The sequence below is a fragment of the Grammomys surdaster genome, unplaced genomic scaffold, assembly GCF_004785775.1.
Source record: "Grammomys surdaster isolate TR1022 unplaced genomic scaffold, NIH_TR_1.0 145, whole genome shotgun sequence".
Lineage (NCBI taxonomy): Eukaryota > Metazoa > Chordata > Mammalia > Rodentia > Muridae > Grammomys > Grammomys surdaster.
In genome coordinates this window covers 3,037,036-3,053,500 of record NW_021604603.1, presented here as the reverse complement: position 1 = coordinate 3,053,500, position 16,465 = coordinate 3,037,036, and the positions used below count along the sequence as shown (strand labels likewise).

At 42.5% G+C, this 16,465-nt stretch overlaps 1 protein-coding gene across 1 annotated transcript; it reads left to right on the top strand.

Annotated features, from left to right (window-relative positions):
• Window positions 1-1,269: 1,269 nt before the first annotated feature.
• Window positions 1,270-7,718, top strand: Snrpe (small nuclear ribonucleoprotein polypeptide E). The gene is made up of 5 exons (XM_028764703.1): window positions 1,270-1,386; window positions 1,808-1,834; window positions 2,527-2,589; window positions 4,836-4,914; window positions 7,514-7,718. Exons 1-5 carry the CDS (start codon window positions 1,333-1,335, stop codon window positions 7,567-7,569), a joined length of 279 nt encoding a protein of 92 aa, XP_028620536.1. The 5' UTR covers window positions 1,270-1,332; the 3' UTR covers window positions 7,570-7,718.
• Window positions 7,719-16,465: the final 8,747 nt, after the last annotated feature.

Below are 16,465 nucleotides of genomic sequence, written 5' to 3'. Positions count from 1 at the left end.
TACAATTCTTCCTCCTAAAGATGGTGTGAAAGCAATATAAATTCCGTAAAAATCAGACTTTGCGTTTCAAATTTTGATCATTTCCCTGGTAAGCTGCTCTAGATACTTTCTGGTGAGGTGGGGGCAGCTGCAGCACTGAGAAAGGCTGATACGTTGTGTTGTTAAGTGATGGTGTTGAGTAAACTAGGTACATACATTTTTAACAATTTTATGTGTGCATGTCTGTGTATATGTCCATGTGGAGGCCAAAGGATGTCATCAAGTGTCCTTCTGAGCCACTCTTCATCCTATCTTTTGAGACAGGGTCTCTCACTGAACCTAGGAGTTGACAATTAAGCTAGACTAGTTGGCCTGATAGCCTAGGCATATCCCAATGCTGGAATTCCAGGCATGTAATTTTGTGTAGATGTTGGTTGACTGACCTCACCTACTGAATCATCTCCCCTGGGCCCTAGGAATCTGTATTAAATGCATTTTTTTGACTTACATTTCCAAGTTTATCAGGTTATATACCATGTAGGTTGTTTTGCTTTGAAATAACGCCTCATGTAGCTTAGATGGATCTGGAACAGACTATTTAGCAGACGTCCTTAGGCTGATACTCTTGCTTGAGCCTTCTATGAGCTGAGATTACAGGTGTGTCCAAATCCTATATAGTTCAAGGAACACTTGTGCACTACTACCGCCTTGAATCTACACACACACACACTCACACACACACACCCTTGCCAGACCAAGATGGTGAGGCCTAATGACTTATCATTGATCACACAACTGAGAGGGATTTGAGTACAAGCCGATTTCAGCACCTCCAAGGTAGTTAGATTGTCCTCTTCAGTTGCCACCTCAACTCTGCAAAAAGGTGATAAGGGTTGAATCTGTTATTGAGAAAACCACAACCACACACTGCTTCGGGCATGACAATCCAGACACTCTGGGGCCCAAAACGAATAAGGGAAGTCTGCAAATGGTTTTGACAAGATGCTGCCCACATGGCGGTCACCAGACCTAAATTCCCCCGAGCAGCTTTCAGAATAGCACCTAGGCGGAGGCAAGACTCTTAGCGCAGGCGCCTGGCCGAAGCCCTGGGCGCCTTCAGCCTACCTCTAGGTGGCGCTGTAGGACCGACCTCGGTTTCAAAGAGGGGTTAACTCGGAAGGCGGGCCGCGGAGGCTATAAGCATAGAGAAAAAGCGGCTCCGTGGCTAGAGAGGCGTTTCCCAGAACAGGCCCGCGTCGCTGAAGCCACATGCACTTCCGTTTCCAGGTCTTGCTTCCGGAAGTTGCTTTCTGAGGCGGCCTTCCTACTCGTGTGGTCTTTGTGACTTCCACCATGGCGTACCGCGGCCAGGGCCAGAAGGTGCAGAAGGTGATGGTGCAGCCCATCGTATCCTACGCGGCGTGAACTCTGGGCTTTGGGTCCGTAGGCGCTGTGAGCGTGGGCGGGGAGCCGGGCAGCCTGTTGCGGGCCGCTTCCCGTGAGGCCCCGGGGCGACTGAGAAGGCCGGAAAGCGCGCGGAGTTGAAGGGCCGCGGGTGGCGGGCTCGGGTGTGCGGTGACTGGCTTGCGGTACGGAATGAAAGCGGGGTCGACAGAGAGGAGAGGAGGACGTGGTCATCAGGAAGTTTCGAGAAACGAGGGCGGTGGGGAGGGAGTGCCTTCAGTTTCTAGGGCATCCCCAGTGCATGTTCCAGATGGTCTCTAGTGCGTGCATGTGTACCCCGGCCTGGCCTTAGGGCGCTGGAGAGTCAGGAGAGGAGCAGTCTCTACTGTTTGTATATTTCTTTTCCTTGATCGCCGTGGTGCAGAACCTTATCTTCAGGTACTTGCAAAATGTACGTAAGTTACTTGTTTCTTTATTACTGAAAGTTGAACCTGTTTGACTATTTGTATTAACTAATCTGATCCTAGTGCTTAGACTTAAAAATGAGGGAGGGGGTCGCAGTTGAGGATAAGGTCACAGGGAAAGTGCTGTCCGTGCCCGACTTAAGCATGCACACCATTCTGTAAGAACAAAACCATTGATTTCATAGGCTTTGTCATCGGACTTAGCAGTGACAGTTGCGCATTGCTTTTTCCTCAGTTGGACTTAAAATGGAGAGAAGACACCAAAAGGAGGGGGGCGGAGTTAGATACAGAGAAGCTAGTAGCAAATGCTCTTTGGGGGAGATTTTAACGATGTTAATTTTAGAGTGTTAGAAATGAAAACTAGATTTAAGCCATTGTAATTTTTAATCGCCAGATTTGCTTTGTGCTACCTTGTGAACAATTTTGACTGTAAGTGTATTCATGCCAGAAGCAAAAATACATTTTCAGAGGAGGAAAATCAGTTGGAACAGCCCTGTCCGAGCATTTATTAAATGTTTCTCAGCAGGCTAACCAGAGTTGCTAGCTCTTAGATGTAGACTAACTAGTTCTAATTTTTGGCTTATATTTATTGGAATTTTAAAGATAAGTTATTTATCATGGGATCAAAGTAATGTGGTGGGATCTGTTTACATTTCTAAAATCATTATTTTTATTTCAGAGATCTCGAATTCAGGTGTGGCTGTATGAACAAGTGAACATGCGGATAGAGGGTTGTATTATTGTGAGTACCCAGGCTATTTTTCCTCAGGTTGTTATTAGAGAAAGACATCTCAGAAGATGGCCAGTAAGAGCAATACACAAGGAGTCGAGGACCCAACCCAAAGAAAGCTCTTCAGAACTCTAGTTATTTAGCCTTTCCTTGCTCTGCTTAATGGGGTTAGATAGTACTTTTCTTAAAGGGAAGAGAGAGTTAAACTTTTAAGAAGAGTTTAGTTTGTGAGGGGAAGGAACAGAAACAAAGAATCAAAATGAGAGTGGGATGGGGAGTGATAGAGGACTCTCATTCTGGATTAGATAATGCCTGAGTAGAGCTGGTAGGGTTAAAAGAGACTTTTGTCTGGTTAATTTTAGGCTTTTATTGTGGTGGTGCTAGGGAACAAATCCTGGGTTTCTTGGATACACAGTACCTGCTCTACCAAAGAAAACAGTACCTGCTCTACCGCACAGCTACAGCCTCAGTAGTTTTTGTTGTTATTTTAGATTTATTTGTCTGAGTGTTTTGCCTTTGTGTGTTTAGTGCCCAAACAGGTCAGAAGTTGTTGACTCACCCAAAAATGGGTGGTTGTGAGCCTCCATGTGGGTGCTGGGAACCTGACTTGGGTCCTTTGCAAGAGCAACAAAGAAGAATTCTTACCTAATGCACCATCTCTCCAGTCTGTTGTTTCTTTTATGAGGCAGAGTCTTTTAAGAGAGTTAAACATGCAAATCCTCTTGTCTGAGCCTCTACAGAGGAAAGTTAAAAAATTAGCTGTGGAAATTAAAAAAAATCTTTTAAAGATTTGTTTATTTTTATTGTGTGTTGGTGTTCTGCCTACTGTTATTTGTGTGAGGGTGTCTGATTCCCTGGAACTAGAGTTATCAGTAGTTGTGAGCTGCCATGTGGGTGCTGGGAATTGAATCTGGCTCCTCTGGAAGAGGAGTAGAGCCAGTACTCTTAACCACTGCACTATCCAGTTCTGGCATTGTTGTTTTTGAGGCAAGAAATTGCTGTGTAGCCCAGTAAGGCCTTGAACTTTGGATCCTACCTCAGCCTCCTGACATGTGTTACCCATGTTCAGCCTCACTGGTTTTTGGTGGTGGTGGTGGTGGTGGTGGTACTTTGTACATATTCCTGTATGTGGGTGTATCTGCATGAGGTATTTTTTATTGCTCTCTGCTTTTTGAGACAAGATCTCTCACTGAGCCTGGAACTTATGGATTTAACAAGACTAGTTGGCCAGGATTAGGTCCAGCTGTCTGCCACTGTGCCCTGCTTTGTCTGATGGTAGGGATCCAAACTCAGGATTGCATGTACTTTACCAAGTGTCTCCCTAGTACCCACCCCACTTCCCAAAGCTGCACACTGCTTTGAAGGAAAATAAGATATTTCTGCAAATAGTTTGTTACTTTATGTAGATATCAAGAGTGTCTATCAATAATCTTTTAGCAGGTAGTAAGCAAGCACAGTAGTTAGTGGGAGTCGTGTTTGTGAGGAACAGGGGCGTGCAGTGGCAGAAGGCAGTCCATGTGTGCACATACTGGATTGGGTGAAGTGCCCAGCAGGCTTACCTAGCGCATGTTTACCTCTAAGAGATTGAGGTACTTTGGATCTCGTTCTCACTTTCTTCCTATTTAAAAAGAGGTAGGCTGGGGCTGCAGCTCAGTAGTAAAGCACTTGTGTAGAAGTTCCTGGGTTAATCCTCAACATCATCTTTGCCCAAAAAAGATGGAAAATGCCCCAAGAATTGGGCATGTCACATTTGATCAGACATGGTGGCACACACCTGTAGTCTCAACACGTGGAACAGAGAGGGATAGGAGGCTTGGAGTTTGAGGCTTTCCTTGGCTGTATGGGAAGTTTGGGGCAAACATATATCACGTAAGATGCTGTTTCAGAAATAAGGGACTTAGCAGATAACAGCATTTACTATTCTCGCAGAGAACCAAGTTCAGTTCCCAGTGATACACCTTTGATAAATCACAGCTGCCTGTACTTCTGGCAGATGGATCTAGTGCCTCTGCCCTCTTTAAGCACCTATACTAATGTGTACACATCCATCCAAAAATAAATACGTACATGTAACAAAAACAAAATTAAAAACTTTAAAAGAATACAAATAAGTTAATAAGTAAGTAGATATTTTAGGTGTGTGGGTTGAAAGATCAGTGATAGCATAAAATTCTAAAATTAGTTGGTATTTCTGAATCTATTCTTTTAGAATGGTCTGATATGATTTACTTGAAAATGATTGTCAATTGACTTTCCAGGGCTTTGATGAGTACATGAACCTCGTATTAGATGATGCAGAAGAGATTCATTCTAAAACAAAGTCAAGAAAACAACTGGGTAAGGATATAGTTGGCTTTACAGATTTCTGTTTATTTTACTGGCAGACTTGAATGGCCTGTAGCTGAATTCATGTTTAAATTTAGTTTAAATTTATAGTTGCGTTTGAAGGGAGAAGCATACTTCTGAATTCACCTTCTTGCCACTTATTCTGTAACCCACTCCGTTGTTTTTGTTTTGTTCATTGATAAGGTCTCATGTAGCCCAGGCTAGTCTCAGTCTTGCTAAGAATGTCACATTGAACTCCTGACCTTCTTGCCTCCCCTCCCAAGTGCTAGATTCATAGGCATCTGCAACCATGCCTTGCCAAGAATGTTAAATCTAATGGTCTTACTTGTGTTCACTTATATTTAACATTAAATAGAATTTGACACAGTTGAATACGTCCCTTACACTACTTTGATCTCTAGGTCTGTGACATAGTATGTGAGTTTTTATTACTCATCTCTGATTGTTTCTTTTTAAGCTTTTTATTCATCCTTTTTAGTCATTAAATATTTGAGGCTGGGTTCCAACTCACCTTTCATGGTCTTTCCCTAGGCCAGCAGTTCTCAACCTGTGGGTAACAGCTCCTTTGAGGGTGAACAATTGTTTCACAGGGGTCTCCTGAGACCATCAGAAAACATAAATATTTACATTACGATTCATAATAATAGCAAAATTACAGTTATAAAGTAGCAGTAAAATACTTGTATTGTTGGAGGTCAGCACAACACGAGGAACTATTATTAAGGGCTTGCAGCAGTAGTAAGATTGAGAAACACTGTTGTGTGCACTTAAGGTTACAGCTCCAGTTACTACTCTGTGCATTGACTTATTTATGTGTTTAGCCCGAACTTCTTCTCTGAACCTGTTTAACTTTCCACATGAAATGTTTCCAAGGCAGCTTGTCAGAAGCCAGCTTCATTTCCTGCTTACACACTGACTGTTTAGAGTGGGTTTGGTGCTCACCTCCTAACTGAACAGAAGTTTCCACTAAGTTACTAACTTGTAGCTCCCTCATCCATTTGAAGTTGCTCTCCAGACTAGCCATCTTTTTGAAACACTGAGTCTGACCTTACCAGCTTTTGCTTGAAATTTTCCATTGTTTGTTTTTCCTATGAGAGAACAGTGACTTTTTTTTCTTTCTTTTTTTTTTTTTCTTTTTTTGTTTTTTTTTTGAGACAGGGTTTCTCTGTGTAGCCCTGGCTGTCCTGGAACTCACTCTGTAGACCAAGCTGGCCTCGAACTCAGAAATCCGCCTGCCTCTGCCTCCCAAGTGCTGGAATTAAAGACGCCACCACCGCCCGGCCTAAACAGTGACGTTTTTTGCAAGAACCTTATCTGGCCTTATCTTCACTCTTGAGTCACACTGTTCCATTTTCTGAGCAGTCACCATGCTTATCTTCTTTCAGTTTGTTTTTTGTTTTGTAGGGGTTTGGTTTGGGGTTTTGTTGTTTGGGGTTGATTTTTTTGTTTGTTGTTTTTTTTTTGTTTTTTTTTTTTACTTTTTTGCTTGTTTGTTTGGTTTTTATGTTTTGGTTTTTCAAGACAGGGTTTCTCTGTAGTCTTGGAACTCTCTGTAGGGCAGGCTGGTCTCTAACTCACAGAGATCTGACTGCCTCCCGGAGTGCTGGTATTAAAGGCATATGCCACCATTTCCCAGCTCTTTCAGTTCCTTAAACCTGCACATTTGCCCCACTTTCTGTTTGAGCTCCCTGTTTAGCCCAGGCTGGCCTTAACTCCGAAATCCTTGCTTCATTTTCTGAATGACAGTGTTACAGAGCTATCACGGCATCATTACGCGTGACTCTACCAAATACTGCTACATACATTGTTCACTGATCAAGCAGAGCTTTCTCTGAAGAAACTCTAATTTGTTTTTTTCTTGGAATGGGAGAACATAAGATGTGGTATGTTGAGTTTGTAGTGGATCATTTATTTTATCGTTGCCTCTTTGTTAGACTACATGCTCCGTAAGTTCATGAGTCGTGTCCTCTCTGGTTCCAGTAAGTGCAATAACTAACTTAGTGCTTGATACATAAACTCAAACGCCCAGGTAACAAGAACATCCATGGTCTCATTAAGAGATCTTTTACTGAGGTTATTTTATCTTTTGTTAGAATAATCAATGCTCACTGATGCATTTATTAATGATGGAATTCAGATATCTCTTCCCAAATTCTAATGATTCCCAAACCCTAAAGACCAAAGCCAGATAGGTGGAAAGTAGATTCTAAGAAATGATACTGTATTTTTTTAATTTGGTTTTGAGGTGCTCTAACTCTGTAGCCCAGGCTGTCCAATCTTATCTTAGCCTTCCAGTACTGGGATTGTAGGTGTGCACTGTCTCACCCAGCAAGAACTCACAATCTGCAGATGGAATTGAAATGTACACTTGACAGACACCTCATTTCTAAACCTTCATGAACTTATTATTATTGGGAGATACTGTATCAGGCCTTTTCGCTTGACCTAGACTATAGGAACTATATTTCATTAAAACAGTGCTGCTTTGTTCTGCTGTTACTGAAAGCCCAGCAGACCTGGTGGAAGCCTTTAAAATATGGACACTTGAAAATGTTCACATATCTGTAACACTTTTTTCTTGTTGTTACAGGTCGGATCATGCTAAAAGGAGATAATATTACTCTGCTCCAGAGTGTTTCCAACTAGCAGTGGTCAAGCATGGGAGAAGTCGAGAAGGCAGTTCAGTGTTTTTAAAGGTGTCTTCTGCTAGAAGCAACATTTACTCAACTTGTTTTACTTGCACATTATCATTAGGGGACAATAAATGGTGTGAGATTGTTTTTGTTACAATTTTACATTGTTTGATTCTGGTGGCAAAACGCTCTTACATAGTGTTGGTATTTAAGGTTTCTGAGGGCTTCCAGTCCCCTTAACATTTGCTTTTCTCAGAGCATGGATCTGTATATTCTTGAGGCAGAGACAGGATTCTGCCTGTACAGGTAAGCTGCTAAAGTTAAGTGGAAGGAGCGGGGTTGGGGGCAGGATATTGAAAATAAACAAGTTTTGTTTTTTTTAATTAGTGATGTAGTTATCAGTTCTAAGTGCTTGGGACTGAGAGTTTAATTCAGCACCGAACACTTTGTCTGACACATGAGGCCCTGTTTGATCCCCAGCATTACAAAAACAAAACCACTGACTGACTTCTGGAGACTACAACAGTAGCATTTCTAAGTGCAGGAGGTTGAAGACATGTTAATAGTTATATTTGCTTAGCAATTACTGAGACACTGAAGACTTTAGAATTTTATCATTAAGATCAAAATGTGAAAAACAGATATGGTGTCCTGTGCCTGTATCCTAGCAGCAGAGAGACAAGGATAGAGTAAAGGACAAAGTCTGTCCAGGCTAGATAACAAGACTGGGTCACAAGAGCGGACTAGGAGGAATGTTGGAATAAGATACCTTTAAAGAACACTTAAGGTAAAGTTAAAACATTAGTAGGAAGCTTTTGGGAATTGGTAGTTTGAGAAAGACCACAAATACCTGGTAAATTAGTTGTACTGAAAAGACTTACTTGTTTATTCTTATCTGTAAAGATTTAGGTGCCCTCCCAAGTGATAATGCTATTTGTTTGGTTTGAGGGTATGTCTCAGTGGGTAATCATTTTTAGGCATGAGGACTGAAGTTAGGACCCCAGAACCTAATGAAAGTTGGGTGCCTTGTTGTGGTCTGCCTGTAGTCAGTTCTTGGGAGCTAGAAATGGAACCTGGGAACAACATCTGCAAGCTTTGGTTTAGTGATAGACTTCCCCAAAATGTAAGGTGGGAGTATGTGAGGAAGACAGACAATGTCAGTCAGTCACAAACATGTGCTCCCCTCAACCCCTAAAGAAACTTTTTTTTTGTGTGTGTGTGTGGAGTTTTTTATTGTGTGGGTTTTTGTTTTGTTGTTGTGGGTAGGGGGGTGGTTTTGTTGTTTTTTGTCTGTTTGTTTTTTGAGGCAGGGTTTCTCTGTATAGTTCTGGCCCTCCTAGAATTCACTAGACCAGGCTGGCCTTGAACTCAGAGATTCACCTGCCTCTGCCTCCCAAGCGCTGCAATTAAAGGTGTGAGCCACCAATGGCTAGGTTTCTTTTTGATGAGGATGTGCATGCTCATGACACCAGAAATACTGAGGTTGGGGCAGCTTTCAAGAGTCATTTCTCAATGTGGGATCCAGGGATTGAAGGCCACTAATCAGACTTAAATTGGTGTGTGTGTGTGTGTGTGTGTGTGTGTGTGTACACGTGTGTACGCGTGCGTGCGCACATATGCATGTATACTGGTGCCATGGCCGTGTGTAGGTCAGAAGACAGCTTTGATGAGTAGATTCTCTCCTTGAGCCATGGAACCTAGATATGCAGCTCAGGTTGTTGCTAACACCCAAGAGCCTATTCACAGCAAGCCATCTTGCCAGCCTCCTTTTTTCTTTTTCAGTTTCTATGTGTGTACCTATCTGTGTGTATATGTCTCTGAAACTATCTACTAGTGCCCATAGAATCAGAAGAGGGCATCAGACGCCCTGGAGCCGGAGTTGCCAGCTGTTGCCCTTGGTGGGTGAGTGGATCCAGCTGTGATCCTTATCTTCATGGCTTCATGGCTCTTCCTCTTAGCCATTTCCCCACCCAGTCAGTAGCTCTTACATTTTTTTTCTCTTTAGGTGCTGACTTCCTGGGTAATCCAGGCTGACCTCAGATTCAGGATCTTTCAGTCTGCCAAGTGTGTGAATAAATACCTCCTTCCTTTCTTCCTCAGGAGGATTTTCTTCTTCTTCTTCTTCTTCTTCTTCTTCTTCTTCTTCTTCTTCTTCTCCTTCTCCTTCTCCTTCTCCTTCTCCTTCTTCTCCTCCTTCTCCTTCTCCTCCTCCTCCTCCTCCTCCTCCTCCTCCTCCTCCTCCTCCTTCTTCTTCTCCTTCTCCTCCTCTTCTTCCTCCTCTTCTTCCTCCTCCATCTTATTCTCCTCTCTTTCTCAAGTTAGCATTCAAAGTAATACATGCACTGTGGCATGTCCATACTTATGTCATTATATTGTGTTCTGATCAGTTCCTTCCCTTTTCCTGTCTCCTACCCCCATCTACCTGGATCCCTTCCTCTCAGTGCTTCACCTCCCTTTAGGTTTCCTTGATCAACTTGTCTTTCTCAGTCTCCTATATTTCATTTAGTATAGCGATTATTTTATCTGTTTCCTTGTCAGTGTGATGGTTTTCTTATTTTTACAGATGAATAGGATTTGCTGCGTATTCCATGCTCTCTTACTCCTAGGGACATTTAGGCTGACTTGTGAAGAGTGCAACAGTAAACATGCAAGTGCAAGTTTCTCTGATATTTTGTGTCCGTCTGAGCTGTATGATGTTTCTGTCTTTAGTTTTTTGAGAAACCTCCATGCTGACATCAGTAATGGCTATACAGGTTTGTAGCCTGAACACTAGCAGTATAAGGCAAGTCTCTTTCCAGCACCCTCACTGGTATTCATCAGATTTTTTTTTTTTTTAAATGATAGCTATTTTGATTGGGGTGAGATGGCATGGCATGCATGTGGAAGTTACAGGTCCTCTTCTTCCACTTTGAGACTGGGTCTTTTATTGTGCACCACTAAATGTGACAAGCTAGCTTACCCATGAGCTTCCAGGGAATCGCTTGTCTCTATGTCTAACCTTAGAAGCACTGAGATTACAAACATACTCCCCTTGGCATTATGCAGTCTGGAATCAAGCTCATGCTGTGGTAATCATTTTATTCCTGAGCATATCTCTAGATCCTCAAATCAGTCCCTTACTGCCCTGTTGCTCCCCTCCCCCTTGGATACAGGGTTTCTTTCTGTTAACAGTTCTGGCTGTCCTGGAAATCACTCTGTACCATCTCCTCGGATTAAAGGCATGTACCACCACTGCCTAGGCTCCTCAAATCACTTGTAATTTGCATTTCTGTTGGCTAAGGATGTTCAGTACTTTCTCAGGAATTGGCTGTTTTTAAAAACTGCAGTTGATCTGACCGGTTCTTCATTAGATGGTTTTGTTTGGGGATTGACGCTTTCTGAAGTTCTCCATATACTCTACATCCCTGTGTGAGTCATCATTTTGGCAAAGATTTCCCCCTCAGGTAAACTCATTTTCTAGCTCCTGGGAAATGTCTTGTGCTATTGTAATCCTTTTCAGAAAGCTTTTCTCTCACAGTTTTTATAATTTCCTCTAACAGTTCAAGGATTTCAGGTCTTACAATAAGATCTTTTTGTTACATATGTATGCGTTTCATATCATGTATGTGGAGATCAGAGGACAACTTGTGGGAATCTGTTCTCTCCATAATTTGGGTTCCAAGTATCTAATTCAGGTTGTTAGGATTAGTGGTGAGCATCTTGACCCACCAAGACATCTCCTGGCCCCAAGAGATCTGGTACTATTTGCCTTTGTAACTAAGTTGACATTTTTCCTTTGACTTTCAATGTCATTTCTTTGCCTTTTAGCTTTTAGTATCTTGACTCTACTGTGCTGTTTGTGTGTGTGTGTTTGGGGGTTTTGTTTTGTTTTGTTTTTTTCAAATTTCTTTGTGTAGCCTTAGCTGCCCTAGAACTCACTCTGTAGACCAGGCTGGCCAAAAACTCACAGAGATCCACTTGCCTTTGCCTCCCAAGTGCTGGGATTAAAGACATGTGCCACCATTGCCTGACGAACTCTACTATTTCAAGTCTGTTTGGGATTTCAAATACCTCTTATATTGCAGTGTCTGATTTTCTCTAGATCTGGGAGGTTTTCTATGAGAATCCCGTGAATAGAGTCAATACCGTTAGCGTTTCCACTCCTTGTCTGTATCATGGATTGCTCTGTTGATCACAATTCCAATAATTAGATGTTATGCTTCTGCGCATGTATTTGTTCTTTATTGGTGCACGTTGTGAGCCTTGTTCTCTGTCTTAGTTACTGTTCCTGAGACAGGGATGGCTGAAATAAAGGAAGCAGGCTGGGAAGAGGGAGAAAGACAAGCAAAGCAAGAAAGTGCTTTGAAATGTGGTGAGACGAGTGCCGATGTAATCGGGAGGGGACGAGAAGAGCCAGAGATGAGGAAAAGGCAGATTTTCCCAAGAATGCAAAAATGGATAAATATGAGAGGGGAATAAGGAAATTTTTTTTATAAAGAAGGAACTAAGGTAGCCAAAATACGATCAGGGAAGGAAGCTAAGAAAAAAAGTACTCCCAATAAGAAAACATACAAAGCTGAATGGTGGGTGCCTGCCCTTTATTCCAGCACTCAGAAGGCAGAGGTAGGCATCCTCTTGAATTTATGGACAGCCTGGTCTACAGAGCTAATTGTAGGACAGCCAAGGCTACACAAACCCTGTTGTCTTGAAGAAAAATAAACCAAAGCATACAAACAAAATTAGAAAAAAACCTGAAGAACAAGAAATTGTGAACTAATAAAAATGCTGTTGAGAGTAAGTAAGGTGGCTGGAGAGATGGCTCTGCAGGTGAGGGTGTTTGCTGCCAAACCTAATTCTGTGAGTTCAACCCCAGGACGCATGGAAGAGAACCAACTCCTATAAATTGTCTTCTGACTTCTACATGGATGCTATGGCACATGTATACAAACAGAAATAGACTTAAAGGGGTCACGAGGGTAAAGAAGTATTTGGGACAGCTTCTTCCTATGTCTTTGACCTCCCTGTGTGGGGTTACAGGCTTGTCCTCAGTTGTCTCAGGACAGGATGATACCTGGCTGCTGTCTGAGTCCACAGTTGCTCATCCGCCAGATTCACTGCTCCACCACAATCTGGCTTGTCCTCTGGGTGTCTTGGTCTTGTCCTGAAGCAAGGACTGCACATTTCTCCTGGCTTGCCTCAGGGGAGAGCAACTACTCCCTTCCCAGTCAGGGAACTGTGTCATGAACAAGCAGGGATTCTTCATTTACTTTAGGTTGGTTCCCCCTTGTGTGACCCAAGTGGCCTTAAGCCCTGTCCTCCTGCCTCAGCTTTCTATGTGTGGGGATTGTGACCCATGTGCCTCCTCACTCAGCCTAACAGTTTTAGCATTGTGTTCTTAGTACTACAAGATGAGGAAGGCCAATCTTATGTTTATGTTTTGTGGTGCTGGGGATCAAACACATGGCCTTGTGTATGCTACACAGGCGTTCTACCACTGAGCAGCACTCCCAGCCCCAGGGTCCATCTGAAATCCTGATAAAGGTGACAGTAAAGATGGGTGAAAGTCAACCAGGAAGTTCAGTTCCTGTACTGGCTAAATGGCTCAGTAGGTAAAAGCACCTAGGCATCCACCACCAAGCCAGACACTGTAGAGGGGAAGAAAGAGCCAGAGTGTCCAATTGTCCTCTGACCTCTGTATGTGACTAGCTTGTGCTCCCACATACATACACAGTACACACCAAATAAGTTACAATAAAGTTTTTTAAAATCCTAATTCTCTTTGAGATGGAGGTTTCATTAAAGTGAATAAAATGACCCCTTCCGAGACAGGAGAGTTGTAATGACCCTGGAACTGCCTTTAGCTATGGTGTTCTCCTTTTTAAATGTGTGCCCCTTGGTTATACTTTGAGTAGACTGCTTTAGAGCTTTTAAGATGCCTGAGTTTGAAATTCATTAAGCCAGCTCTGGTAAAGAAAATACCGGGCAGTAGAGGGAGTTATAGCCATGGGGCTGCTGATAAAAGACTGACGCTCTTTCAGACCAGAGCTAAAGACCTCCCTGCAGCTTTCTTGGCACCAGAATAGCTGGGAAGGAGGATAAAAGCTAGAGCCTTCTAATCCCTAAGAAAACCTGCTGGCTGCTTTCTCCATTTCCCTGTGTGGCCTTTCTGACCTGGGTGCCCTGTGTAAGCAAAGCTGTGCCTGCTGTGGCTTATTCTGAATGGATCAAGATGTGGAAGGTTCTATTTTTGACAGAGCAAACGATCTAGTGAGAAATAGGTGTTCTTACAATTGAGCTCTGTATTTAGAAATCTTTGCCTGCTCCCCGCTCTGTGGAGCCTGTGGTGTTTGCCTTTTAACTTGGACTTTTCCACAGTCTGTAGCTCCTTTCTTCAAACCAGAATTTGTATTGCAGGGGGGCATTGCTCTCCCTTCATTAAGGTTACTGAACTACTGGGAAGCAGCTCATGTTGGCACCCCTTGGTATGTGAGCAGTTATTTTTCTGGAATGGCTGTTTGTTTCAGAGAGGGTCTTGCTAACCACCCACTAACTCTTGTAACATTCTTGAAGAGGGGGATGGAAGGAGCTGGAGAGGCATGCTCTGAAAGAGAATTAAGTACCAGTAAGAGCCTAATCTATCCATGGCAGGTAGAGGGAAGGAAAAGTTTGAGAATCTTAGACTTACTGTTCATGGATGCCAACTCTTGTCCTATCACACTTGTCAGGTTAGGGGAAAGGATTGGTCTTGTTTAGATTGGGCTGTTACTGGCCAAGAAGTGCAAAGGACAAATCCAATAGCCTTTCCTGATAACTGGATGGCATAGAGACTTTTCCTTAGCTGTTGTCCCCTGTAGCATGATAAACACACTATTCATGTGTTCTTCTGAAGAAATGTTTGGGAATTTAGGAAACTTCTAAAGCTGCAATAGAACTTGTGTCTATTCATGCTTAGAAGTTAACATAAACAGTTGACTCTCAGTTGATCTCTGTGAGTTTGAGGCCAGCGTATTGTCTCATAAAAAATTCCAGACCAGTGGGCAGGATACACAGTGAGACACAATCTTGAAAAATCTTGGGCTGGTGTTTTCTTGCTCTTGCTTGCATTTGGTATCAACAGCCACATAACAAGAGTTGACACCACTTTGATTTGAAAAAAATTTTTTTTTTACAAGAAGAGTTGTCCTGGTTATGCGCGTGCATGCACACACATAAACCAGCTCTTAATTTCAGTTTTTACTTGTGCTCTCATCTTTATTATTTTTCCTGTCTTTGGCCTTAGTTCTTTTTTTGGTTCTTTGAGGAGTAATCTTTATTTCATCAGCATCTGTCTTTATTGCTCTTAGAACTACTTTTGCTGTATCTCATAAATTCTATGTTGTTTCTGTTTTAGTTTGGTGTGTGTGTGTGTGCACATGCCCATACACAGAGAATACATGTGTGTACATGTCTGTGGGCATTAAAGCCAGAAGAGGATGTCCAGTGTCCTGCCTTATCTCCTTGAGACAGGGTCTCTCACTGAATTGTAACAATGGCTGCTGCTGCTCTTGGGGTTTCCATTTGTGTGGAATATCTTTTTCTATTCTTCACTCTTAGTCTATGAATCTGTAACTCACTTCCAGGCATCACATAGTTGGATTTTTGTTTGTTGTTTTAATATAGGCTGTTTAAAAACACCCTGTATTTTGGAGACTTGAATCCATTTACATTCAAGGTTACTGATAGGTAGGAACTTAGTACCAAGGTGGCAAGATGGTTCAGCAGGTTAAACACAAACCTGACAACCTGAGTTCTGAACTCATAGAACCCATGTAAAGGTGGAATGTGGTGGCATATGTCTATAATCTCAGCATCCCTAGAACAAGATGGGAAGCGGGAACAGGAGAATCCTCTGGAAGCTCAGGGGCTACAGTGAGAAACCACAAGAGAGACTGTCTCAAGTATGTTTGTTGGAAGAAGAGGACCAAAACCTGATGTTGTCTTCTGAGTTGCACATGCACACCATGGCCTGTGCACACCCTCACACGAGCGCACAACAAAATAAATATTATTAAAGTAAACTTTACCTCTGTCATTCTGTCTGGTTGTTTTTTAGACACTTGATTTCTTCTTTCTTGTTTCTTTTCTGGCTTGATGGTTCTCTGGATGCACTTGGAATCCTTACTGGGTTTTCTCACCCACACAAGCTGGAGATTGAACCCAGGACTTTGTCATGCCAAGCAAGTGCTCTGCCACCAAGCAGGAACTACAGCCCTCCTTTCTATTTTTGTTTTGGAGTTCTAAAGATTTTTGCTTTGTAATTACTGAGTATAAATCTCATAATACCCTATTTTGGGCTCAAAACAATTTATCTTTGCTTACAACTCTATACTTTCACACATACTGTGTTAGCATATGCTAATTGTGCAAAATAATGGGTTTCATTATGACATTTCTCCTTTTAAAAAAGTTATTCTTGGGGCTAGCAAGATAGCTTAGCAGTTCAGAGCACTGGCTACTCCTCCAGAGAACTCAGGTTCAATTCCCAGCAGCCACATGGCGGCTCATAGCTGTAACTCCAGTTCCAGGGAATCTGAAGTCCTTCTGGCTTCTGTAAGCACCAACCATGCATATACATACATGCAAGTAAAACGCCATATGCATAAAACTTGAAAACATTTTTTATGTTTGTGTGTGTTTGCATGCTCACAGGCACACACACAAACATGACAGTGTGCCTGTAGAGTTGAGAGAACAGCTTTTAGGAGCTCACTCTCTCCTGCTACTATGGGTTCCAGGAATCAAACTCAGGTGCCAGGTTTTGTGCAGCAAGGGCTTTTACAGACCAAGCCATATGTCATATTTTCACACATGTATGTGTAGTGGGATTTTTTTCCTTGCTACATTTGCAATAAAGCTTGATCATTGGGCTTCAGTATTTAATATAGCATGTA